General features: G+C 42.9%; 1 protein-coding gene across 4 annotated transcripts; it reads right to left on the bottom strand.

Annotated features, from left to right (window-relative positions):
* Nucleotides 1-293: 293 nt before the first annotated feature.
* Nucleotides 294-26,615, bottom strand: evla (Enah/Vasp-like a). 4 transcript variants are annotated; one of them, XM_028395503.1, is made up of 14 exons: nt 26,197-26,615; nt 10,447-10,615; nt 9,936-10,116; nt 6,162-6,219; nt 5,633-5,694; nt 3,862-4,800; nt 2,579-2,832; nt 2,360-2,475; nt 2,118-2,145; nt 1,839-1,878; nt 1,652-1,712; nt 1,439-1,496; nt 1,277-1,334; nt 294-1,088 (listed from the first exon to the last, which is right to left on the bottom strand). In XM_028395503.1, the coding sequence occupies exons 1-14, from the start codon at nt 26,199-26,201 to the stop codon at nt 1,051-1,053; spliced, it is 2,067 nt and encodes a 688-aa protein (XP_028251304.1). In that variant the 5' UTR covers nt 26,202-26,615; the 3' UTR covers nt 294-1,050. The 4 variants fall into 4 exon arrangements, with proteins under 4 accessions (XP_028251304.1, XP_028251303.1, XP_028251306.1 ...); XM_028395502.1 differs by lacking the exon at nt 26,197-26,615 and adding an exon at nt 22,865-23,069; XM_028395505.1 differs by lacking the exons at nt 3,862-4,800; nt 26,197-26,615 and adding an exon at nt 22,865-23,069.

Here is a 26,615-nt window from a genome sequence, read left to right as displayed (position 1 = left end):
AAAAAAAAGATGGGGTTGGGTTTCATGCATACTTGGGAGGATCACAAAAGCATGGAGTGACTAATAGATAATACTACATTGTTTTATATCTTGGTAAAACCAGGTGGCACATTTACAGTTATCAGCCTGTTTAGTGAACGGTCCCCAAGTATCAATCTCACACATCTGAACAGGTAGAGAGAAACCTCGGTCACACTGGAGTTGTAGAGCAGACTGTTGCTGTGTGTTATTTGATAAAAACTTGTTGTTTTCTGCCTTGGATGTACAGAAAAGAGGTAATCAAAGCAGCTAAATGTGGTTCCAGTATTTTTCATTATTCCTGGAGAGAAAAGGTAATGACGCACAACACCAGTATGAGCAAGGTCATAAAAAGGTTTTTTTTCGTTTTGTTTTTTTTAAATATGCCAGTTGAGGGCAGGTGAGTCTGCAGCACCATTATGCCCACATTGTGCTTGTTGTCATCAAATAGTAAGGGATAAACTAAACAAAAATGACAATAGAAAATATAAAAGGCTGACATAAATGGTGTGCAAGATTCCTTTGTCCTTCTATAATATCAATAAAATACTCATTGTCATCAACAGCATCATCATCACCACCACAGATTTTAAATAATAAACAGTAAAAACTTAGAAAACAAAAATATTTTCTTCTTAAGACTGAACAGAGAACAAAGAGTTGCAACACTGGGCTCACTGAGTCTAGGTGCACAGAGAGGACCACAACACCAAACTTAGCACAACGTCCATCCATTCATCTTCAGTTCATGTTTCATCCTCTGTTTCAGCTTGTCTGTCCTTAAATCTTTACCCATCCTTCTGTTTCCTCTGTCATTAATCCCTGTTCTCTGTGTCTTTCTTCCATTTTTTTTGTTTTGCTGTCCAGCAGACTTTAAATGTTGGCACAACATCTCTGCAACTTGCATCATGGCATAAAGATGTCACAGAAACATTGAGAGAACATTTCCTGGTCCTCGTGTCTGTGCATCTGCTTGTCCCTCCTTCTCCAGCTCCTCCTGTCGCTCTCGTCCATCTGCACACTCAGATGAGATTAGGATGTACTGATTCTGCCGATTTCTTGTCTGATGGCTGCAAAGAAAAGAGCACAAATGTTACAGAGGAGGAAGGTTCCCTCACACTCGGTGTGTTCACACTGATGGTGTCAGCAAGCTTTCTGATGTTAGGACTTCAGCAGAACTACATTTGACTTTTGTGAGTTGTATGTGGAAAAAGATTGAACATGTTGAATTACTGGATACAAGCACTGCATTGCTTACCATTAATGATTTCATCTTTCACTTTATGCAACTCACGCACAACTTCATCCAAAATTTCCTGCAAATGAGACCTGCTTGTGAGTTTCTATTTAAACACACCAGACATATAAGTTTCTCTTAGCGAAGTCAGCAAAATAAAATCGAATAGTAAAACACACCAACCTGTTTCATCCTGTCAAATTCTGTGTCTGCTTCACTAGTGCTGCCGATGGGTCTCACTCTATAAATTGAACACAGAAGAGTTTTATGGGTGGTGCACAAACCAGGTGTGTCATTGATATTGCTTGCACTCATCCAACAGATTCATGCACAACATGAGAGTCCCAATATTTATTTCACATTCAGACCACACTCCTCCTCCTCTTATCAGCACACCTTGACACCAGTGAGGACTTTTCTGCAGAGTTGGATCGCTCCCATGGCTTTTTCACAGCGTCTAGCAAGGAATACAGAAGAAATACCAACCTATTTATAACACAGAGCATTGCTTAAAAACAGGTTTTATGGCTGAGTTTTATATACTTTGGCTATACAGTAATCTGGAGAGAAAGAGCTTCTGTACCTGTTGAGTTCTGACCTGGCAATCGACTGCTTGAGTCATCCTGCAGGAGAGATGGAAATTAATTTTTATTAATAATCCAGAATTAATATCAATCAACTTTCTAAAAAGGTTGAAATTTATGGCACATGGCATCTAAAAGGAACAATATTTAGATTTTTCACATTCTGTCCAAGAGTTACAAGATACAATACACATAACACACTATAAAACAATATAAAACAACTATATAAACAACTATAAAACAAGCTCCTGCATTACTGAATGTCAAACAGAACTTACTTCATCAGGTTTCTCAGAAGCTTTTCGTCTAAGAGGGAGGAAGAAATTAAGACATGAGCAACATTTAGATAAACATCGGATCATTCAGTGACACAGAAAGATTTTAACATTGATCATTATTTGAACACAGGGGTTCCTTTAAGGAAATACATGGAAGAAATACTGGCATAACAGTGGTTTAACAGGAATTGGTTTGGTTCCTTGGTAAAAAGGTGAAGGGTGTGTGTGCGCTGCTGTTTTACCTGCGAGCTAGTAAGGCATTCATCTCCTGCATCAGCCCCTCCCCACCTCCACCACTGCCACCACTAGACCTGTTAGAGTCACTTTTGCCACCAGACCCAGGTGGGCTGCTTTCATCCTAAAGAAAACATTGTCAAAAATGGTATAGTATCTGGATATTTAATAAAATAAATAACCTAAACAAAATAAAACCAGAAAAAGACTACACCAGGGAGGCTCACCCTATGCACTTTACGTAGTTTGGCTCCAGCCAGTGCAGCAGCCAGTCCTGAGGGTTGGTGTTGGATTCCAGGTGGGCCCCCTGGAGGCCCTCCACTAGCAGGTAAAGGAGGGGGCATTGGTGGGGGCACTGCCATTGGAGGCGGCGGACCCGGTGGTGGCGGTGGTGCCGGAGGACCAGCCATAGATACTGGAGCTACAGCTGGAGGAGGTGCCACAGAAAGCATAGCTGGGTGACCTGCAGAGACAGGAGGGCCTGGGAGGGCAAAATTAGAGCCTGGTTAATGGATGCATGGGCTGATGTGGAACCTGTACCCCGTGGAAGGCTGTGAAGACCTTGTGGGGAATAGTGTCAGACACACTCACTACAACAAACCGACGCAAAACTACTGAAGCAATAAATCAAAGCATAAAGACTTGTACATGGCTAAAACTGGCTCAGCTAGAAAAACTGAGCTTGCCTGTGTTTTCTCAGTCACTGACCTTTTTTCAATAGCTTCTCAAATTTCAGTGTTGTGTTATTGTGCATGCTGTCATGTTGTCCTGGAAATGTGCATAAAATGGAGCCATTGTTAATTTTATTAGATACACCTACATTTTTGTTAGAAGAGTCCTACTGCATTGTACCAAAACAGAAGAAGTATTTATAAAGAAGCAATTACTTCACTGTTTAAACAGCTCTACACACCCACAGGTCCTTTACTACGGCTGATAAGACATGTAGGCTAAATAAACTGGTTATATATTAGTAGGTAATATAAGTAATAATGATAACAGTTATAATGAATGAGAATGATCATGTCAGCCATATAGTGCTGTGCAAAACCCCAGCTTTCAGCTGGTCTAAGATTATATGGGACTAAACCCACAGCACTGTGTCCAAAACTGTGCCAGATGCTTTCAACATTCAAACATTCCATCTACACTGAAAGACTGTGGGTCCATGTTTGTGTATCCTTTCAGAAGAACTGGTTTTACAGGCAGGGTAAACGGTTTTCTTCACTTACTTTGTTTTTAAAACATCCTCAGTAACTTATCTTTAGAGCCTGAATTGATTGCACAGTACTGTTGGTCTTACCTAATGGCTGTGGCAGAGTGTGTGTTCACACCCATGCAGTCTTGAAAGGACTGGTCAAATATTTGACAGGTATATTTGATATTCTTGTCAAACAATGCAGGGTTGTGCATTAAATATATTTAATAGGCTTCTCATACACATACACACACACTCTGTAACATCCCTCTGCTGAGAGACTACCTCCTCCTAGCTCCTCCTCATACTTACTGCTGCTGGCCATGGGGGCCGGCTGGGGGACAGGGGAGGGGGTCTTCTTGGGTGAGCCCCCGTCTGACATGGCAGTGTAAGAGGGGGGCGAGGATGAGGAGGAGGAGGAAGTGGTGGTGAGGGGCTGGGCCTGCTGGTGGTACACCTGCTGCTGCTGATGTTGTTGTTGTTGCTGGTGCTGCTGAGGGTGGAAGGTGGATGCGTACTGGGGCTGGTGGTTGGGGACAGGGCCTGGTGCTGTCTGACCTACCAGGGGAGGTAGGGGGATGGCCTCGCAGTACTGTGGTGTGAGTGGCAAATGCTGGGAATGAGGAGAATAGGAATCGTCTGGCTGGCCATTGGAGTGAGGGTGGGGCTGGTGCTGGGGGTACTGGTGAGGGCCCGTCACAGCGCTAGGATCAAGTGGTGGGGGCTTCATCCTAGTGCTCACAGGTGGAAGGGGGTGAGCCACTGGGAGGACCGGCTGTGGCGGCAAAACCTGCTTCACAGGCATAGCCATCATTACAGGAGGGGACGAGGAAGGGGGCAACTGGGCGTACATTTGCTGCATGTGGGAGGCAGACCAGGTGCCATGTTTAGGGGGCAGCATCATTTCCTGTTGTTGCTGCTGCTGCTGCTGAAGGTGTAGGTGGCGGGCTGCAGTGGGAGGAGACAGGGGGATCTGACGGACCTGTCGGCCCTGGGTGGTCACTCCTGCCTGGACTGGGGAAAAGGCTGAGGCAAGTGAGGTGGAGAGCTGGGATGAGAGCTGAGCCTTGTCCCTAGCAGCCCCCACCTCTTTCTCCTGACAGGGAGAGATGGAGGCAGAGGAGGGGGGAGAGGAGGAGGCCACACGGACGTAGGAGGGTGGCAGTGTGCTAGCTCTGTACTGTCTGTATTCAGGAGGAGTGTCTGGGTGGGTGGGAGGGGTGGAGACTTTATATTGGAGAGTGGAAACGACTGTGACGGGCAAAGAGAGAAAGACAGAGAGAGGAGAGAGAGGAAGAGGAGATGTAGACGAAGAGGAGGACGAAGGAGGGCAACAAACAAAGGAAAACAGAAAAGAGAAAAACGTGAGAAGAATGAAAAGCAACCAACTGAGCAACCAAGCAAGTAAAGATGAGAAAATCAGGAGCAATCCAAAAAACAGAAGCCAGTAGCAAATAAGAAAGAATCAAAATATCTTAAAAAGAACAAGCAGCAGAATGCAACATGACTGAGCCATGGTCAGAAAGCATATGGCATTTCCCCCCCAACAGTAGCTGGAAGAAAGAGATGGCAGTAGAGCATGTTGCAGGGGCAGGGGGTGCTGATATCGCTACCAGGGGACAAAGGGGGATGTTTAAGTCTGTATGTGTATTTAAGGGGCAGACTTGAACATTTACATGTGTGCATGGCAAAAAAGGACGAGGGCATACAGACTGGGGTGTTGAAACTAAGACAAGAAAGAGTAACACAAACCACACTGGGGAAGCCTATTTACCTGGAGGACCTGGTGTTTTAGGGATCTCTGATGTTTATTAATGACGAAACCACCTGTTTGCATTGGGAGTGTAGAGTGTGCTTTGCCTGAACCAACAGATACCTTCTCTCGTTATAAAAACAAAGCAGAGTGGATGTTTATCGACAGCTGCAGCCTGTTTCCAGCTTTCTTGTTTTAAAATGATTGTGTAGCTAGGAGCATGCGATATGCATTATGGTCTAAAGAGCAGCGTGTTTGTGTGTATGTGTGTGTAAAAGAGAGAGTCGGTGTTTATATAGCTAGGTGTGTGTGTGTTTGTTTAAACCTCACCTGATCCTGACGTCCGTCGCTCCCTCTCCTTGTGTGCCTGCATCTGGTGTTGCTCCAGCATCCTATCAAGTGTAAGGATGTCACTGCTGTTTAAAGCCTCATTAGAAAAGCCTGATGTGCAGTTTGATTGTGTGTCATTTATTACAGGTAAAGAGAAAAAAGAATATATTCTCCAGCATAAAGAATATGACGTTCAGTCTTTGGCTTAGGGTCTTCTGTACCATCCAATCATAGTATTGCTCTCATCATGATGTACATAGAACTTCTTGCTCTACATGATGTTTTTTTTCTCAATCAGTGTAAAAAAATGATCCAAAAGTAAGTTAAGTAAGTTACACTTAATACTCAGCAGATAATAGCAATAATCAGCAGACTCTGGCAGCAACTGGTGTGATGTCCTTAAGTGAAGTTTGAAGGGGTTTTCTGTTACATACTCAACAACATCATTCTGAATCTTTATAATGTCCTCTAATAGATTTGTCATATCTTAAGTAACAAATGTCTACTTCTCTTGTGTTAGAAATTGTACCTCCTCTGTGCTTCATTTTCGTCTGAGGAGGGCCCATTTTGGCGCTGAACAACTGGACCTGAAAGACACAAATGGATAATTAATTTAGTTGTGTATAAAGTCATATGAAGGGAACTCGCAAAGTAAGAATTTCATTGCTCAGTGTAACTGTAAAGTGCTGTGCATTTGACAATAAACTTCTTGAATCTTGAATCTTGAAAAGTATTATCAACCACATGTAACATCGAACAATCTGAGACAGGACATTTACTTTGTTGATAATTATCTATTATTGTAACAATACTTTATTCATAATCTATACAGCCACATATGACTGAAGCACAGAGAAAGAATATCTGCATAAAAAAATCTCTGTTTTCAAATCTAGTTAAATAATCATGAGCTCATTCTCAGATGGATTCCTAACAATAATAATAACAGTGTTCCGAACGATCAGCACTGGAAGACTGCACAGGTAAACAAACAGCAGCTGGCATCATGTGTGGAGCTGTGACTTTGCCCTGAAGGGCCTACAGGCTGTTTAATTATTTACCACTATTCATTATATCAACGTACACAGCTGGTGTCGACCTGTTGAATAATCATAATCACACACATAATCAGTTCAGTTTAGAGCTACAGACAGTCGGGCCCTGCACTCCCTCCCCACTGCCTGAGCCTCATTCTGGAGCTGCTATAAACAGGGGAGTATCAGGGACTGCACTTATCACATATCACCAGAATACCAGTCATTAAACCTCTACGCCCACCATGACATCAGGATCACCCGCGGCTGATATTTCCGTTCACAGTGTCTAGAGCATGGGGGCGGCGGGCGGGGCCATGGGGGCAGTCAACATGAGGCAGAGCCACAGTTTGAGCACCTCAGTCTGGATTCTAGATTCATGAGATTCATTTAAAGCATTCAATTGTTTTGTCCTCTTTGGACCAAATTCATTGGCTGTTTTCATTGGTGTAATATGTTGTGTGTAATTATGGGACTTTTGTATTACAGAGATGTTTTCTAATGACATTTAGTTAACCTGACATCAGTGTGAATGAAAAGGTAAAAACATCACTTTCAGAGTGGACAAAGGCCCTGTGTGTATCACACCCTTTTCACTGCTGCTGGCTGAAATTTACTTCGTCACTATGAATCTAATTCCAAACATTTTTGTCCCTATTAATCATTTAAACCCCCAAAACGGGGCCTAAGATTAAAAACATCAGAATTATATTATGTAATGTGTACATGGCGATGAATGTCATCAAGCAGTAAGTTAATAAGCATCTCATATCAACTCCCTGTGCCACAGCTGACCTAGTTGGTGGATTTATTTTGTTGTGCTCTTATAACAAGATGCACAGAATAAAGGAGTGAGGCTGTGAAGAGGTCTTGTTTCCCTCGATCCCTGACACTTCCCTGAACCCTGCTCGTTAGTGCATGGTAATTATCTGCACATTAAATTTATATTCAGAGGGCTAAAATCAAAGAAATACCCCCTTTTTTTTAAAAAAAAACAAAAACATGCTAATAAGATCAGAAAGTATATGATGTATAAAGAGGTATGATTTGCAACAGAAGCTTCAGCTAAATTAACACAACAACCCAATTAACAATGTTAAAGATTTCTATCCCTTCTGCAGATAATAATGAGGTAGCTGTACAAGTGACACTTATCACCTTGTGCTGTACTTTGTGCGTATCCATGTGTGTGTCTGTGTTTACTACAGACACCATTCATCCTACACAGCTTTGGTTGTTGTCATGGTGATGGTCAGAAGAACAGAAAGCCCAGAGGACAATAGGGCCTGATCAGACATGTACAGTAAGCTTTTAACTTGAGCTCAAAGATATGGGGTGTGTGTGTGTGTGTGTGTGTGTGTGTGTGTGTTTGTCCACATGGGGGTTGCCTTAATGTGATCAAGGAAAAATCAATTACTTCTCCCTCTTGTACACTGATCCTTTTTCTTTAAACTCACACAAGGTCAAATGATCACAAACAGAAGAAATAACAACCAAGAGGTGAGAACCTTCATAAATAAATAAGTCTCCAAGTCTTCTCGCACTTTACAAGAAGCAAGAATTCTTTAATATTACTTAAAGACATTACTGTCAGTAAATCTGACCTGTACAAATCAAATCAGTTCAAACTGACAGCATTACGTCTCTCTGCCTCAGTGTGCTCTATGAAATGAACAGTGCAACCTAAAATCACTGTGACTGACTTGACAAACTGACCATTGTTTATTTATGTAGCTATAGGTTTATTGATGGGAAATGACCTATTTCAATGAAACATGATATCTACACATAGAAATGATTACAGAGGACTGATAAGGAGCTTCTTCACTTGGCACTACAACAATGACCTGAAGCTTTATGCCAGAAAAACCAATGAGATTGCGATGGACTACTAGGCCCCCTGTCCTTCTGTTAACAAAGGAGGAGTAAATCCTCACATGGACTTTTGACCATCAAAATCTAATGAGTTCATCAGAGAAAGAATTCCTCTAAGCTATGTTGCATTCATGATCAGGCATAAAAATACTCCTGACATCAACCTCACTCAAGGAATTACTTTACCTTTTACATTTATTACAATTAAACAATCAGCAGCAGTCAGGTTAAAGTAGGTAAACAAACAATATTTCATATGAACATGGAAAACATAATGTTGATCAGTAAAATTGATTGGTTCTGTAAGCCAGAGCACAATGTGCAGTTACCTACAGTACACACCCAAACTGTCGATAGGAACATGGCTAATGTTCAACTTGCCTTTATCTGCACAGCAGGTTCCTGACATGGAGCACATGCAGGACAGGTCAACCTGCTATTTCCCTAAAGATCCACACTTACTTAGAACAATGATGGCTGAAGAGACCCTTCTGAGGACGCCAGGTGAAATCTCCGGAGTCAGCATGGTGGGAGACTTTTCTAACATCCGCAGTTTACTAATGATCAGTATTATATGATGCTATCAGTGCTGCTACTTCAGCAGTGGACAGAGAGAGACGGTGCATGACGAGGCCCATGACCCCATGCCACCCAAAAAAAGGAGGGCTGCCATGTGAGCATGATGGGATACGACATTAAGACTCCGTACAAGATATTTTAGCCACCAATAGGAGGTCACAAGGATGAGATGGGATGACACCGCAGTTAAACACAAATATTCTCTCTCAGTATCTTATGCATGCACACACACACAGACACACACACGGTGCTTATAAGTAGCTTGTAACCAGAGATGGTCAGAGTCTATTTAGTAAACCAGGAGTAGGTGTGAGTTTAGCTTTAAATACAAATCAGGGTTTCAGCAAAATTTCTTCACCCTCTATATACAAAAAAAAATTACATGTACCCACAATGCAAATTCTCTGCTAGTATGACGTATGCTAAAAGAAAAAACACCAACAAGTAAAGCAAGTACCAAAATAAACCAGATAAATACTGGATAACTAATTTCAACCAGCCACAAACCACTGACACTGGTTGGGGGGTGTAGGGTGAAGAGTGTTGCTGCAGTGGATAGTTTTAACCAGCAGGGTGCAGTAGAGCTTCCTTACACAAGCTTTGAACATTGCAGTCCTTCTAAACATAAGGTACATGTATTCATTTCTGTACGAGCTCAATAATTAGTAACATTGTTATACTAATGTAGACTTGGCATTAATTAAATAAGGTTCAGATAATCACAAGCTTTGTGGATCATGTGGCTAAAAAGCAAAAAAATGAATTAAAAGAGAAACAGCTTTAAACAAACAATAATGATATCCATGTGTCCTTACCTCCACTGTCAGGCGAGCTAAGGACATTGAGGGCGAACAGCATGGCGTTAGAGAAGGTCGTGGCCTCCTCTTTACTGGCAAAGTTCAGCCCATAGACCTGACGAGCATCACGCCACTGATGGAAGGTCGGGGTGGCCTGATTGTACTTCAGGCCCTTCACAATTGAGTAGTTGATCACCACCTTCAATGGAGGAAGAAGAATGGATGTCAGATTTCTCTGCCTGTGTCTATAGCTTTAACTTATGATGTCACAAGGGGGCTGCAAGTGAATTGATCAGAAGCAATCTTTCTGAGTGATGTATAAACGCTAGGAACATAAAATGTATTTATGTTAAAAAAAGAAAAGAAAAGATAGAGACTGAATCATGTATACATTTTAAGAATTATTCAGAATCAGTGTTTGCCTGGTCTGAAGCATGCAGGGGCTAAAACTGTTTGGGTGACATTGATTTGACCTGGTGTCACTGACACCATGATATCCTGTCATCATGGGAAGTCTGCTGTCGCTCACCTGCTGGTCCTGCAGTTTGACGCCCACCACTCTGAAGGTGTTGTTGGCAGTGTTGTGGTAGATGTTGATGCGGCTGAAGCCCTGCTGCCCAGGCTTGATGGGTACCCACTTCTTGCTGGCATCGTCATAGACCATGACAGAGGCCCGCGCCTGGCAGATACTCTGTTCACTGGTAGAAGATAAACAGAATAATCCAGGTAAATATTATGTAAGTAAGTCTCATATGATCATTTATTTCACATTTTCAGATATGTGTTTCTGGTACTGGTAATATGTTTCCAAATTATTGTGGAAGCCTTGGAGCACTAAAATCTAATGGAGCAGAAAATGAGTGGAAAGTTTTAACAGTATAAATAGCAATATTGTAATATGAGATTATAGAGATGCTTCACTGCTCTTTAAACTCTCAGTGTTGACCTGAATAGTATAAATGTCATGGCAGTCAATAAAAATGAAACCAATAAAAACATAGTAACTGTATAATTTGCTGCTAAGCCGAGGGGTCACTGGGGAGCCACACCTCCCTGCAGCTACCACTACATGTTACCACTTCAGGATTAACAATCTGCCACTATAGCACTCTGCAGCAGGCATGCACCAAGATGCCATTTTCAAAATCTATAAACAAGACCTCAACCTAAAACTAACCCCTGGAAAAATCCCCATCTGGTCTTTGCTGTGGTTGAAGAAATGTTCAGAGGCATCAGAGCAGAAGGGTGTGTGAAATGTCCCAGATAATAATACACTGCGTCAAAAACACAACCGTTTGATCAGCTAGCATGTCGCCAGCTGGAGGCTCTATTGGTAATGAAGTGTCGCACATAGCTACCAGCACTGTATGAGCACATTCACAACCACAGAGCTGCAGAGGAAATACTAGCAGTTCATGAAATGATCACAACTTAGCCATATGTTTTATGTCTGACTGTCGACATGAATTCAGCAGCATGTATGCTTACACGTGCTAAAATGAAAAAAGACAAAGTGCAGGTGGAGAGATGACGGGGACTGAGGGAGCGGCGAGGTTCAGACAGTAAACCTGTGAGGACACTAAAAGCTTCTCTAATTTTCAAGTCCAACACCTCCACCCAGTAGGAAGGTGTGAGGTCATAGAAAGCCAACCGAAGAGCTGACGACTGTCATCATACTCTGGTCCGTAATCTTTGCAAGAATTCATGAGAGATGGTATGACGTGCACTGTGGAAGACAGTTCTTTGGCATCTTAGCATCACTGTCATGGTTTTTGGTTGTGAACGGATTTGGAAAAGAGTGTAGAGCTTGAGGACACATCATGTCAGATCTGAGATTGTTCCTTTACTATTTAAACCTGAGATAATCTGCTGTAAAAAACAATAATAATAGTGAATTACTATAAAAAAATAGCAGAAATCTTTTCAAGACCAAGACAACTTCTGCAACAATAAAATGCCACCATGTGACTCCCTCATCTGACAACCTTTCCATTGATGTGCCATTCTGCAGGAGGAAGACAGCATGATACCTGAGATCCCCCCCGGGCTGCACTGACACATGGTTCAGTCTCAGCTGGCTTCTCCTTACTTTCATGCATTCATTTGCTCAGCAGTGGTGAGACGGAAGCACTTCTATAGGCTGAAGATGATACATCATACCCACAATATCAATTCTATCAACTGTGAACTGACTGAGAATGTTTTACAAAAGGACTATATAGCAAAATATTTTAGATAAATATATATTAAGGTTTTATTGGAAAATCTTCTACATATTAAGTGAGAGAACCTGTGTGACACGCGACAGCTTCCAAAACAGAAGACAGTCTGAACAGCATGTCACGTCACTCCTGAGGAAAAAGCCTTTAAAGCCTGTTTGACAGATGGATTTTAGCAACAACTCCTACGATTACAACAGTCCTCCCTCTGTCAGATATCCATCACTCCCCACTGCACAACTGCTGTCGAGTTAACCGGCAGAAGTACCAACCATGTGACATGTCTGGATGTTGAAAGTGTTGAGACAAAAGTGAGTCTGCTTAAAGACGCTGACAGCAGGAAAATGGTTACACAATAAAATATCCTGAGTGTGAGGGCAAACAGGAACTTCAAAATCAAACAGGAAATTCAAAAAGGCAAATGTAAGGATGATGTTTCTATAATATGGCACTAATCTAAAATAAAACTCTATAATCTCATGCACTAGTGAAGTTCTTTCTTATGTAAAAACATTGCTCCCTATAAGCCTGACAACCCGTCATTGTATCTGTGAGAGCTAAGCCGTGTAAAAAAAGACATAAATACATTAAACAGACTCTCTAATCACACTTTCTCCACTTCAGAGACCTGACAGACCACCAGGGTCTCAGGGGAAGCAGAGAGGTGGCTGCATCTCTGTGATGGATCTTCTTACAAAACAGGCCCTATTTCTGGAGCAGTTTGAGCCAGAGGGATGGAGGGTGTCTCCAGCTGGATGCTGACGGTTTCACTTCCCTTTGAAGAAGTCAGAAATAAAGTGTTTGTCTGGTTTCCTCTCTTAATCAATCCACACATTGTGAGATGAAGAGAGCAGAGGTGGAAGTTTTTAGAAACCAGGCTCAGCTCATTTCAGGAAGACTAAATGCTTCTGTGTGTGATCTGAGGTTGGTAGACACAAAGTCATTTGATACACACACATCACACATCACAGCTGCTTCCATCAACAAACACACACAAAACTGACTTGATGTATTTTAGACAGAAAAATGACTGAGTGAAGACATAACACAGAGGAGAAGCAAAAAAAAAAAACACAGTGTGTAGCGGTGATGCAGAGAGCAGGCGGCAAATCTGAAAAAGGTCAGATATTGCTGAAATACACAATCAGTGACATTAAAATGATGATGATGAATCACACTGATGTTCAGAGCTGGAACGAGCATGGTAAGGAACACTGAAGGTCACACTAAAGCAATGGTAAAATACATAATCTGACAGAAATATAAGACACTTGGTGTATTTATCTGTGTGTCTTTTAGGTGGTTTAAGTTTCAGCCTCCCTGTTCACTAACTGCTGTAGTTACAAAACCATTTGGTTCAGCTGGCATACATTTCCCTTCTGCCGGTGAGGAATCCTGGGAGATGTGACACGCATTTATACACATGACCACAAGAGGGCACACAGCTATACAAACACTGGTTATTACACTTCAAAAAAAATAATGTTCTCTGCAGCATCCGAGAAGGTAAAAGATTGCAGAGCATGTTGGTTCTATTGTCCTGCTTCAGCTGGTTCACTGTGCCACGTAACAACTGAAATGAAAGATGCAACAACGTCTCACTGAGCTGCAGTCAGGCAACATGTCACACAGACCACTCTCACATACATGATAATATTTTTGATCATTGCTGTTGTAAGCAGTTTCATACAGAGCCTAAATCAACTACAGCTGATTGATCCATTTCTAGCCACTCTAATCCTTTCAATGATTAAACCTGCTGGTATTTCCCCCTCTCGTGTATTCTATAGACTAAACCTTTAAAAATTCATAAGCACTTCCCTTCTACCAGCTCATGAATAAAAAAAGAAATACAGTGTGTTCTCACTGTGATCTCATTGACAGCCTAATGCAGCTCCGAAGCTCATAATTCAGCTCATATCTTTTCATTAACGTATATTGGTACAGAGGAAACACGTGTATTCTGAGTTTAAAGTCTTTCTCTTTTCTGGAAAAACGGATCAGCTTCATTTGAGTCATAGATCTCAGCTCAGCCAGCGCTTCACCTTGTTTTTGCTGGAACAGGCAGATTTCTCTGAGGAGGCTGAATAATATTCACCTCAAAAAGCCGCCTGAGAAGAATGAAGGGAGCAGGAGAGAATGAGAGATGAATAGACAGCAAAGAGGAAAAAGAGAGCGGAGAGGATATGAAGGCTTCTGCCACACTGAGCGCTTCCTCATGTCAAATAAACCTTATAGGCGAGCACAGAAAAGGAGGCCACATTCCCAGGCTTTTGAATTAAGCAAAGCACTTCCCTGCACACATGGTTTGACATATGTGCCCCCTTTCTTACCCCACCCGCCCCCCAAACAAACCCTACACATACACAATTTAAGAGTCAAAGCCAACTGTTTTTCTTTCTCAGGTCAGTCCATTAGCAGAAATATCACAGTGGAAAGAAATGATGCCTGAACCTGAACCTGATCGAGTGTCTACATGATGGGCTGAGTGTGCGTTTTAGGACCAGTAGTGTCATGTTTCTGTGAGGCTGGGCAGCATCGTGATGAGATCAATGGATGTGTTTAGGCTGAGAAAGTGTTTCCTTGGACAGGGTTGGGACGGGGTGGAGGGATGCACGAGGCATCCTCTCTCTGGGTACAGCGCCCGAGGGCAGGGCTTCTGTTATCCTGGCAATTAGCTTTTGTTGCTGGGGTAATTGTTTCATCCTGCTGGTTCACAGTGGAAGGCACCGGAATGGACCCGAACAAATGATGAGTCATTCAGCGCTGCCCCGAGCGGCCGGATCACGATAGCAGTTCAGATTTGTTTGGCCTTTGTGACGGAAAACTAAATGTCAAAAAACACAACTAAAGCCTCACAGATACAGGCTGTCAGCAAACATCTATTCACGAGGAGCACAAAAGCAGCGCAGAACTCTGGTGAACTATGATGTGCATTACAAAGCTCTGACATGTATGGGAAATTTCACACCTTAGTTCTAATTTATGCTGTCAATGCAGCTACACTGAAATATGCAGGCTTGATCTAATGAAGTACCATCACCATACTGTAGAGAGGAAATGAGGAGGAGCAAGGAATGAGAAACAACTGAAACCCAGTTGAATATTTTTTGGGGAAATTCTGTACTATCTCTGGGGCTCAGCTTCAAAATCTAGTTATCAGACCATTAAGCTCTTTGACTGGGAATCCAGGAAGCTTGCTGATAGTGGACCACTTGCTTTGCAAGCCAAATATGTTACTAACAAGACAAATGGCATCATTTAACAAGAAGAGACTTTCTACGATAGAGTGGTCCTGTCTTTTTTCACAGGTGGTTTGTATGAGATTTTATTTGGGTCACCAGAAAGATTAAGAGCAATTTCTTTCATAGTTTTAAAATGTATACATGAATTAATATGCTTATTTAACAAAGAAGTGGTGATTCATTGCCTGGATAGATAATATCATAGATAAACTATAGATAGCAGAGTTTGTTGTGAAAGGGGTCATATTGGTTTGTCATGGGTTGTCAGGAAAATAGGGAAACTTGTTGCATTGGATGACTCACAGCTGTCAGGCAGAGGATACAGCTGAAGAAATAGAGAGAGAGAGAGAGAGAGAGAGAGAGAGAGGAAGAAAAAAGAGGCAGAGGTAGCTGCTGCATCATGGCATTGCTCGGTGAAGCACACAGATGCAGAATTATTATGCTGCCTTTAATTTCAGTGTGGGCTGTTTTTGTTGGATGGTGAAGGGCTTCAGGATTCTAAAGATAAAATGAAAAAGACTATCCAGCTCAGCCAAACAGAGAGAGAGAGAGAGAGCAGATGACCATGAAGTGAATGTTATCTTATAATGTCCAATAGAATCAGAGCTACAGACTAGAGTGCAGATACAAGGCAACACAGAACAAGCCCTGTTATTACATGCTCGTATATAAGAAGCCTCTTTGCAGTTTTCAGTTTTTCGAGGTGGGTGTTATAAGCATACCACCTCAATCAGGTCACAGTAAATCCCAATGAATCATTTTGTCAACTGTCACAACAGTGATCACTGATCATCGCTCCTGGAGTTGATCTGCACACTGACAATTTAATATATTCAATTAATCAGTTTCATTACATGCTAATTACTTATCTAAAAGAAATCATAACCTCTTGCACAGTGAAGGCCAGCTGAGACACACGGAAGCATCCAGAGAGGCTCCCTGTGCAGCAGCAGTGATAATTACAGAGTTTTATGCATCCCTGGTTGGTGCTGTAGCTAATGGAGATGTACAGTCAGTGCCAGCGAGGATTCATAATTAAATACATGAGGTGTTTTGTAAATAAACAGTATTCATCTCTGCAGAAGAATACACGGCTGTATCTGACCTCTGCCTGTCAGAGACTCCAAACACCAACAGTCCAGCCAGCAAAATAAACAATTCTTTCATGCAATTTGGCGTCGCCCTCGACATGAGGAGAGCAGGCCCTCTAACAATGCAGGCTACTGTGAAATGTAAAGCAGCAATTCAAAGTGCTGCTCCCATTCTTCCTGTTCAAAGTTAGCCCGCCCTGTGTTGTGATGTCCTGCCACTCTACTTCCCAAACAGGAACAGAAATACATAATTATGCACCCACACACAGCATATTATAGTACCCGTACTGTACATACACCCAAAATAACAGTAACAGATATTCTTAGTGAAGGGCCAGTTTAAGGGACACACACACTCACATAGCTCGGTTGTAACGTATGGATCCAGTTAGTCGCCTGCTATTATTATGTTCACCATGAGGATTAAAGCTGGGTTTACTCAGGGGTAAGGCCAAGCCACCGCCTTTGTATAGAATGGGTGGAGGTGTGTACAAATTCAGTATGGATGCCTGTGTGTGTGTGTGTGTGTGATTGGGTGGGTGAAGGGGTTCAGCTGACAGAAGGAAGAGGTCTGTCTGACTGGCTGGATTAGAGACAGGGCCTTGCAGGCAGATCATTACCTCACTGCAGTCTTAAATCTAAATTAACCAGGACTTAACTCTCGCACAAGACCTCTAATCTGCTCCACGGGGGAAAGTACTGTTCACAGGCAGAGAAGGAGGCCCGGGGACCTAAAAACAGCACAGGCCAACTTTATTACTGAGAAACAGTGTGAAGCCTGAGCGATTTGTAAGTGAGCACGCTAAGCACGGTGTCGGAGCTGTAGTGACACTGCTAGAGTCAGTTATATTGTATGTGTGGAAAAAAAAACAACAACTTTCCATTAAGGATAATACTGTACAAAGCACGCTTTTATATGCATAAGACCACAATAATAATGAGGATTTAAAAGAAATCTCCACCCTCCACATATGCATCAACAACTAAGACCAGACTGTATGCAGCACACGGCATTTCGCATAATCTATACACTGCACGGTCACAAAGCTACACATCCCTGACCCAAGAGTGGTAATCTAACCCCTGCCACACTGATGTATAAAGTAGGAGCGCAAAACTGCAGAGTGGACGACAATTAAGCCCCAAATCAGAGAGAGAGAGAGAGAGAGAGAGCAGAGTACTGAGGTCCTAATGGCATTAATGCAAACCGCATTAATGTGCTTATGTTCTTAGCTAAATGTCCCAGTTGTTGTGTGCAAAAAGCTTGGTCTCATGCCACAATGTATCAGTTTGGAACGATTAATTCACACACAATACAGTGACAGTGAGTGCTACTGTCATACCTTACTGTCTGAAAGACATGCAGTATAACATATGTGCAGGGCTGTTCATTTTACTAAGAAAAAGGCAACACACACACACACACACAATCAATCCACAGTATATGCCAGGGAGTGTGAGTGATGTAAAGACATCATCATCAGAGGGTGAGCGCGAGCTTCTACACCCCACCAATTTGTTGCATGTGTGCAGTCACCAACTGTACACAGGCTGGAACAGAAAAACAGACGCATCCTTTAATGTGGAAGAGAAGACTTTAAGAAAAGAGTGTGTCAGTGTGGGATATGTTGTATGTTACTGTAGATCGTGACCTACTGTGCACATATTGAACATCCACCAAGTTTTTTTAAGGGTTAGAAATCATAGCTCAATAACATTGGAACCTTTGATCACATAATCCTCTTCTTACACTACATTATAAAAGCTGTATCAGTGATTCTACTACTTGAAGTTAATACACATAAAAAACGATCTTTATGGCAGAACCTCTAGAATATAATATTCTCCTTATTTAAATACAGAATTAATATGTAGCATATCCTATGAAATTTATAGCATTTTAAAAAGATGTCAGACTAAAGACTTGATAAGATTTCAGTCCTGATGCTGCTGTTATCAGGTTTAACAGCCATCCCACACACTGTGAGTGCTCCTGGTCAGTTTTAAAATATCATTGTCCTTTATTTTTAAATCAAGCTCCCCCTTCCCTTCTTCTTCCCTCATGATAAGAAGACAGCCAGCAGAGCTGTTTGATCCTGCAGTTCTCATTTGGGACAACAGCAGCAACCAAACCTCCCTCCCTGCTCCCGCCTGCTCCATCTCTTCCAAACAGAAAACAGAGAGAGAGAGAAAAGAGAAGGTCACTGGCCCGAAAGGCTGCCTTTTTAGCCAGAAGCCATACTGTCTTTAATATGTGTGTGAATTAAACATGTATGGAGCCTTACAGAGCGCTGCTATTCAGAGAGGCTCTGTGTGAGTGTTTAGAATAAAGAAGGTGCTCGGCGCAGTGCCACACAGTGGGCTGCATCTCTCTGGCAGCATCTCTGGCTTTGACTGAAAAGATGTAACTAGGCAAGAGGAAATAAACAAAGACGGATCATCAAAAACCATCAGAGTTAAAACTCCAGACACTTAACACGCTAGTGCTGTTTGATTTGAAGCGTTGTGTGCCAAAATCAAATTATCCCTGCATACAATAACTAATCCAAAATAACCTCAATTCTAAACGACAGTTTGTTGAGGCCAGATTAAGATTAGAGATTAGTATTTTATCTCTGATTAAAATACAGCAGGGGAAGAATGGTGTGTGCTGCTGGAATATCACATCATCATCAAGAGCGTTCGTATTTTTTTTTCCTTGCCACATTTTAGTTCTCACATCCCTGAAAGCAGAAGTGATTAAAGACACACACAGTTCAACAAAGTGTCTACGAACCTGGCAGTGATGTGGCTGTAAAACAATCCTGAGTCACTGACGCTCTGAGGGAGGCAGTAACGTAGCACTTGGAGCCGATGTATATCCATTTTGGCACACAGGAAAGCAGCAACAACTACAAAAACAGCAGCAGTCTATGACACAAACTCCCTTTATTGCTGCTCCATTATCTTAAAACATTAACCCATTAGAAGCAGTTTAATCCTCCTGTTGAAAGCCCGACATGAAAATTACATACAAGAGCAACGGTTGCAAAAAATGACGGAAAACATCCAACTAAAAACGATATTAAAAGTCCCACAGTTATGAATTCTTGTACTGGTGCATCCAGTGGTCTGATGATCCATCCAGAGGAGACTGACTGACTGACAGACTGGCAGAGATGTAGTCATTGACCGGCCGGTTGTCTGCCTGCATAATAGATGAGCATGTGTGTGTGTCATTGAACCTCTGCGCTATTGTCATACTGTTAACCCAAGGGAGATTACCTCATATCCGTCTCCAACACCCCCCCCACTCAATCCACAACAGTGTGTGTATGTTTGTGTGGGATGTGTTGTTGGGGTTGCTCCCCCCCTCCTTTCCACTTTTGCCTGCTGTTGCCATAGCCACACAGTATTAAGCAGAGCCTGAATTAAGCACCAGTCCATAATGTGGTCAGCTACTATTGATCGGGGTGCCCTCTACCTCAGAGGACAGATGTAACGGGTGACTGTACACCACACATTAGCTGGAGCTAGTGTGCATGCTAACTGTTCATTAACATCCACTGAGTGACTGACTAATGCTCAGGGAGAGGAAGGAGACAGGGGGGGCATTTTGGCACTCATCAGCTTTATCATTGACTGGGGGGACTTTGTTCAGAGTACAGATGCAATTAAACTAGAACCAGACCAATAAAGCAGTGTATGTAGACCAGTGTAGCTAAAGTCCTGTAACTCTCTCAGATTGTCCCACATCCAAAGTGCCATCCAATCAGTTTGTCCCAAGCGGCAACCTCCAGGTCCTGAGAAATGAAGCCCAAGCAGAATGTGCTTTTCATGACAATGGCACAAGTCTGCCCACCTCAGCTCTGCTTGCACTCCACCTCTTTGCCTGCATTTGGATTAACCAGAAGATTAGTGGACTATGACACAGCCAACATGGCAACAGCTGAAGCCTCCCACATGGATACAAAAATGCTCTTCAGAAACCAATTAATGACAGCACAGACAGTCAAGGGTGCCACATAACCACAAGGTCCACAATCTGATTCAGGATGTGTGTTCTGTCATATTACTAGACCTCCACTGATAGCTGTACAAACAAAGTGAAAATACCAAAGAAAAAAATCTAATTGTATCTAATAATATATTTTCTATATATAAATATTAAAACTGTTATTGTCCTGCAGGCTCCAATTAAGCTATATCTCTGGAGCACACACAGAGACCTGGGTCTCACAGGGTTGGTGAGTTTTGACTTTTCTGGTTCACAGGCTCCCACTCCGACAGCTGACCTCATATGCCACGCTGATGGCACACAACACAAACGGCAAGAGTCAGTCGCCGTGGGGTGTGACTCCACATAATAAAGTGGCACTTGTTATTGGTTAAATGACAGTCAGAGTCAACAGCGATTGGATGCATGGAAGCGCCAGTCGACAGATATCGGGGGGGGCTCCTTGTAACGCCGGGTTACTGTTGGCTCATCAGTGCCCAGCTGGACTGCAGAGCATTTCTGTGACAGGCCGGGCAAATGTTAACAAGCTCAATCCCTGACAGACGAGGCTCTGCTGTGCCTGGAGGAGGGGGACGCTGCCTGCTCACCAACAGTTATAAAATGGACAAACTGCCCCAGGCCATGGACAACACAAGAGTAATATGGATATGTTGTTCCACTGCTACGAAGTGTGCTGGTGTTGAGTGCTCTTTAAAATCAGGAAGGAAAAGTGACAGGGGGTCAATTAAACTTGGTGGTTGTCTGACACAAAGCCAGACAACCACCAAGTTTAATTGACCCCCTCCACAATAAGAAATTTGTTGTTTACTTATTTTCTACCCGCTTCCTCATATTTTGAAAAGTAGATGTAGACTTTGTTCCATTTTGTAGGGAGAATTATTTTTAAATAAAAAGTGTATGTGCATTTACCAAGTTTAAATTGAACACTTGTAGCTGCTGAATGTCATAATCATCTATATGAAAGAAAACATCACCTCAGTTTTTAAATGTAATTGTTTGCCCACATATTAAAGAGCAAATTCAGTGTTTGACCATAAACTTGTTTGTCTTTTTTGATACTACATTCTTCAAATAATTAGATGTTTTAGAGCAGATGTAAAGTGGGTGTGATGGATCTTGTTAAACACTGATACACAACAACTTAGATGTAGGATGTAGATTCACATCAAGTGACAGTAAACAGTAAAATCAGCACACTAACCCCTATAATGACATCACTAATTCATTACATACTGTGGCTCCTTGGATGCCAGTTGGGCCTCAGGCGAACGGTCATGGACACATACAGTAGCTACAATATGAATAGCGACCCACACTTCACTGTCACCCTTCCCCCACTCCTTCTCCTCCTCCTCCTCCTCCTCCTCACTCCACCTTCTTCAGTGCCTCGTCCTGTCACTAATCCTGATCCTTAAAGGGAAACACAACTTCCATGCAGAGAAAAATATGGCTGCAAAATAAACATCATCCACCGTCTGAGCAGTGGGAGGGTATGAAAAAATAAGATGGGGAAAGCTGCTAAGCTGTAAATTTCAAAATATGCTGTTGAAAGCATTAGAAATGATGCTATAATATATAAGACATACGCTTTATGGCCATAAATAATGAACTGACAGTAGGACGCAGAGAGGTTTTCCCTGTGATGGACTGTGCTTTGCAGTAGATTACTAGAGTGCATGTGGTCAAGTGTAAACTGTCGATGTTATCTCCTCTGCCCGCTCTGCTCCACATCTGTATTTGAGCTTCAACAAATCACCCGCTGTAATCTGCCAGGGCCATATTACACAGAGACCACTCTATCCATGTATCATCTGGCTTTTGATAGTCCCACTCATTCAGCCATTCAGAGATTAGCGCTCTCTATCCTGTTCTTCCTGTCTTTCTTTCTCACACACACACACACACACACACTCTCATGCAGCAAGCACAGAGCAGCTGAGCCGGCGCACACTGACACAAAAACTCATTCCTTCTTCTCAGGGAAAGACTGAACCAATGAAAGATTGCTAAAAGGGCAACCAATCAGACTCCTCTGCTAACAGCTGGCTACAAAGAAAACACAGGCAGAGAGGGGTGGAATGAAGGAGAGAAAAAGTCACCAACTCCTACAGGAGATTTTCCTCTCCCATTTTTCCTCGCTGTATCTCCAACTCAACCCCTTAACAGCATGTAAAGCCTGAGAACCAGCAATAAAGATACACAGAGAGAGGAAGAATACGGAGTTTTCTCACACAAACAATCCTACAAATGCTATTTCAGGAAGCCAACAGATTATGCGGTCGGAAAGCTGAGCCAGGTTTTAAACAGAAACACTAGAGAGCAACATTAACATCATTAACACATACACACCAAAGAGAGAGAGACAACGAGTGGTAATGATGCGGAGATGCCTTACCCAAAATCGTCCAGGGAATACATGTCGCTGAAGGAGACAGAGCAGTCCTCAAGCAAAGGATGAAAGGAGGTATGAAGGGTGGGATTACAGAGGAGAGGGGGAAGTGTCAGCCTGAGCACATGCTGTCCAGTGCTGCTGCAGTAAACTCAGTCTTTCCCTTCTTCACATCCTCCACAGAAGTTTTTAAAAACTCCACTACGCCAGCAGAGACACAGAGAGAGTGGGAGGGAAGGAGAGAGCCAAAGAGATGAGGAGTGTTGCAACAGAGCGAGGGAATGTGAGAGAGAGAGAGAGAGAGAGGGAGAGAGAGAGGGAGAGAGAGAGAGAGAGCAGGCATGTGACCAGCATAGACCAGTCACCTCCCAGCTTCAAGGATCGGAGTGCTGTCTCAACCTCCAAGCAATCATTTTCACTGGATGGAAATGACATGTTAGCCTATATACGAAACAGGAGTGCTTTTACACTCGCCTTTCAATACCATGAAAAGCCAGAAATAACCTGGGGTGCAGCCTGAAATAGATTCTACAGTGTTTAAAGAATGCACGTCAGCCATAACCCTTAATCACCAATCAGAGGAAATAACAGCAACACAGCAGCTCATTCATAAAGGACATAACATTCCTAGAACAGATGCAACGATTAGTTTCATATTCTCACAACAAAGCTTTCATTGACAGAGGGTAACATTTGTGCTTTCCTTGTGGCTTTGTCTGAATTTGTCTTCAACTGGTGCTCCATCTGGCCCAGGCTAACACAGACTTATTAAGCTTCTTTGCAATAGTGAGCTGAGGTGTGGGAAACAAACAAAGGGCAATCTAGTCTGCTGAGAGATTAAGAGGCTTTGTGGGTTTACAAAACAGCAAGAAACATGCAACAGATTCTGAGTACAACATGGATTCGAGGAAGGAACATTAGTGATGTTCTAAAAACACGGAGGCTGTACAGAACAGATGGCACTGATGTGCATGGAGATTTAGCAGCAGGTAAAGTTGCAGGAGCTAATGTCAGTGTATAAGAGACAGTAAAGTGCAAAGTAGGAGCAGCATTTAAAATGAAGGATACAAAATAAGTAGATTAATATACTCAAGATCAGTTGCTATATGATCAATTTGATCTTGTATGAATTAAAGCTGCATTTGTAAGTATTGTCAAAATGATTAAAACAATCAATCAAAACTGTTAAAGGCCTCTAGTGTCATGTGACAGAGAGATTTAGTGAACATGAGAGGAACAAAGAGTAACACCATCACACAAAGCTAGTTTTTCTATTATACAGTAATGCTAAACCTCTTGTCAATCATGTTGAGGGACAGGTGGTCAATGAAGGAAATAAATCACAAAGATGGCTGAAGCTTTTGGTAACCAACCATTGGAGATGACACTGGTTTGAAACCACTGAGGATGACTCCTTATGATGTCATAAGGGGCTGCAAGACTAAATGGTTTTTTGGACACTTTGATTGGTGTAGAAAGGAAAGAAAAGCGGGTGATCCATAGGTTGTGGGTTTATACATCACCCCTTTTGCCGATTTAGTCTCATTTAAATGCTCTCTCGGTGAACTCCAGGTTTAATTCTGTCAATGAAAAAGCTGGACAATGACAGAACCATGGCTGCAGTGACGCTGCCTCACGTGGAGCAGCTCTCCGATCAGCAGCAGCCTGCAGTAAGACGCATAACTCAGCGTTTTTTATTCTTCCAGTGGCTGCACTCGCTCATTCTACCTTTCCTACAATGAGTCACCACAACAAGTGCTTTAGCATTAATAGTAGAGGACAGACGCCTCGCTGTGCGCCCACATCTCTGCCTCTCTCTCTCTCTTTCTCTCACACACAGACACACACAATGCATCCAAAAGCAACAGCAGTCTGAAGAAGCACCACATAATGAAAGCACTGAGACTAAAAATAACTTAATATACACACACTTGAGCCTGGTATGCTCATGCACATACATAAATGCATGTGAACCCTTACATAAACACAATGGAGGCACTGAGGCAACAAATCATCTGATTGAATTAAATTCTTTTTCTTTACTCTGCACGAGAAAAGCCAGGTCACCTTGTTTTTACTCTGCAGAGATTTAAGACTTCCCTTTGGGCTTGAGTCAAAGAACAGATCTGCCTCTGGCGAGAATAAGCACACAGGATGAGACACAAGCAGCACGGCTTCACAGCAAAGGAGGAAACTGCACGTCCACTCAACTGGACTGAAGATAGGAATCTTACATGTTTACTGTCTGACAGTAAAACAGTTCAGCTACTGGAGTTGCGTGAGGTTACAGGAAAGCCAGAATTATTTGGATCAGGATATGTTAGGAAAAAATTGCACACAAAATATCCAGATGTGACCACATCTATGGCCTATTCCTTGTTTCTCCAGACACATGCAAACATCGGTAGCTACAGAGTGAGAGTGCACTGTATCCAGAGCTGTCAAGAGTAAATCTGAGGCTCATAAAAACAGAATGGTGCAGGCTGCAGCTACGGAGACATGGAGGAGTCAAACTACAGGCAGCAGGGAGAAATATAAAAGGACTGCTTCATAAATAGAACAGAATACAGAGAGGCTGCTGCTGCTGGAGAAGGTTTGGGCCTGAGCTCATTCTGCATACCAGCATAACCTGCTTAAAATACCGCCCATACGTCAGATATAGATGGAGGATTTTAACATTTTCCACAGGCTGATTATGTGCATGTATGGATCCATCATGGAGTATGCTTATATGTAGGGGGGTGTGTGTGTGTGTGTGTGTGTGAGTGAGGGGGTGGGGGTCTGTTAACCTGCCTGGCAACCACCAGAATAAACACCCTCCTCCTCCTCCGTGGTTATAAGCACCCTTTACTTATCCTATTTCCACCCTGCAGCCACTCACACCGCCATCAGTCATCTTTAGTGAAACCAGCATTTTTATTTCACCTGATTCGTAGACAATTACATGATGCTGTCGTTTCCATGACAACCTTAACCTGGCCTGAATCCTGATTTCAGTAGCTACTAACGCTGGGCGGGTCCAGCGGTGACAATAGAGAGGAAAAATAAGGAAATAAGGGAGCAGACGTTATTTTAAGCATAGATTAGGGACTGTGAAGGACGCCTGTTTGGAGCCGAGACCGGGCGGATGGTTGGGTGGGTGGGCCGCTGAATGGTCAGTGCGCTGCTCCCACAAGGTGAAATATGAGATGTAAATATGTTAAAAATGCCGCAGCGACCATGACAACGTTTATTCCTGTAAGGTACATGCAGATGTAGCCCGGAGTGAGAGGGCAGAGTGTCGGTGCGCATCTGTCATGACGCGTCAAACGGAGCGCATGGTGCTGGGCGCAGCTTACCTCATGTTCTCCTCCTTTATTCAGCCGGAGATGATGATGATGGCACTGATGAGGCTGATCGATATGTCCGCAGTTCTTTCGGTATACACCGTTTCGGAGGCTTGGATAAGCCCACCAGCCTCCACCCCGTGTCCCTTTATGCGCTTCTGTAGAGGCTAACACCAGGCTGATGATGATGATGAGGAGTCGTGAAACGCTAAGCGACAACACGAGCGCTTTCTTCCATCCGCTTTGTGCTCCGTTGTCTTTGCTCTCCGCACGCGCTGCTGCTGCTGCTGCGCCTCCTTAAGTCCATGTTCCGCCGGGGCTTGCGCTCGGTACAAAACGGTGAACGGTGGTCGTGCGCCGCCGCCTCCTTCACGCCATATTTTCTTCCCATTCGGAGTGTTTTGGTGAGGTGGATTGATTTAGGGGGGAAA

This window comes from Parambassis ranga, chromosome 22 (genome assembly GCF_900634625.1).
Source record: "Parambassis ranga chromosome 22, fParRan2.1, whole genome shotgun sequence".
Classification (NCBI taxonomy): domain Eukaryota; kingdom Metazoa; phylum Chordata; class Actinopteri; family Ambassidae; genus Parambassis; species Parambassis ranga.
The sequence above is the reverse complement of the archived record's forward strand: the minus strand, read 5'-3'. Positions and strand labels throughout refer to the sequence as shown.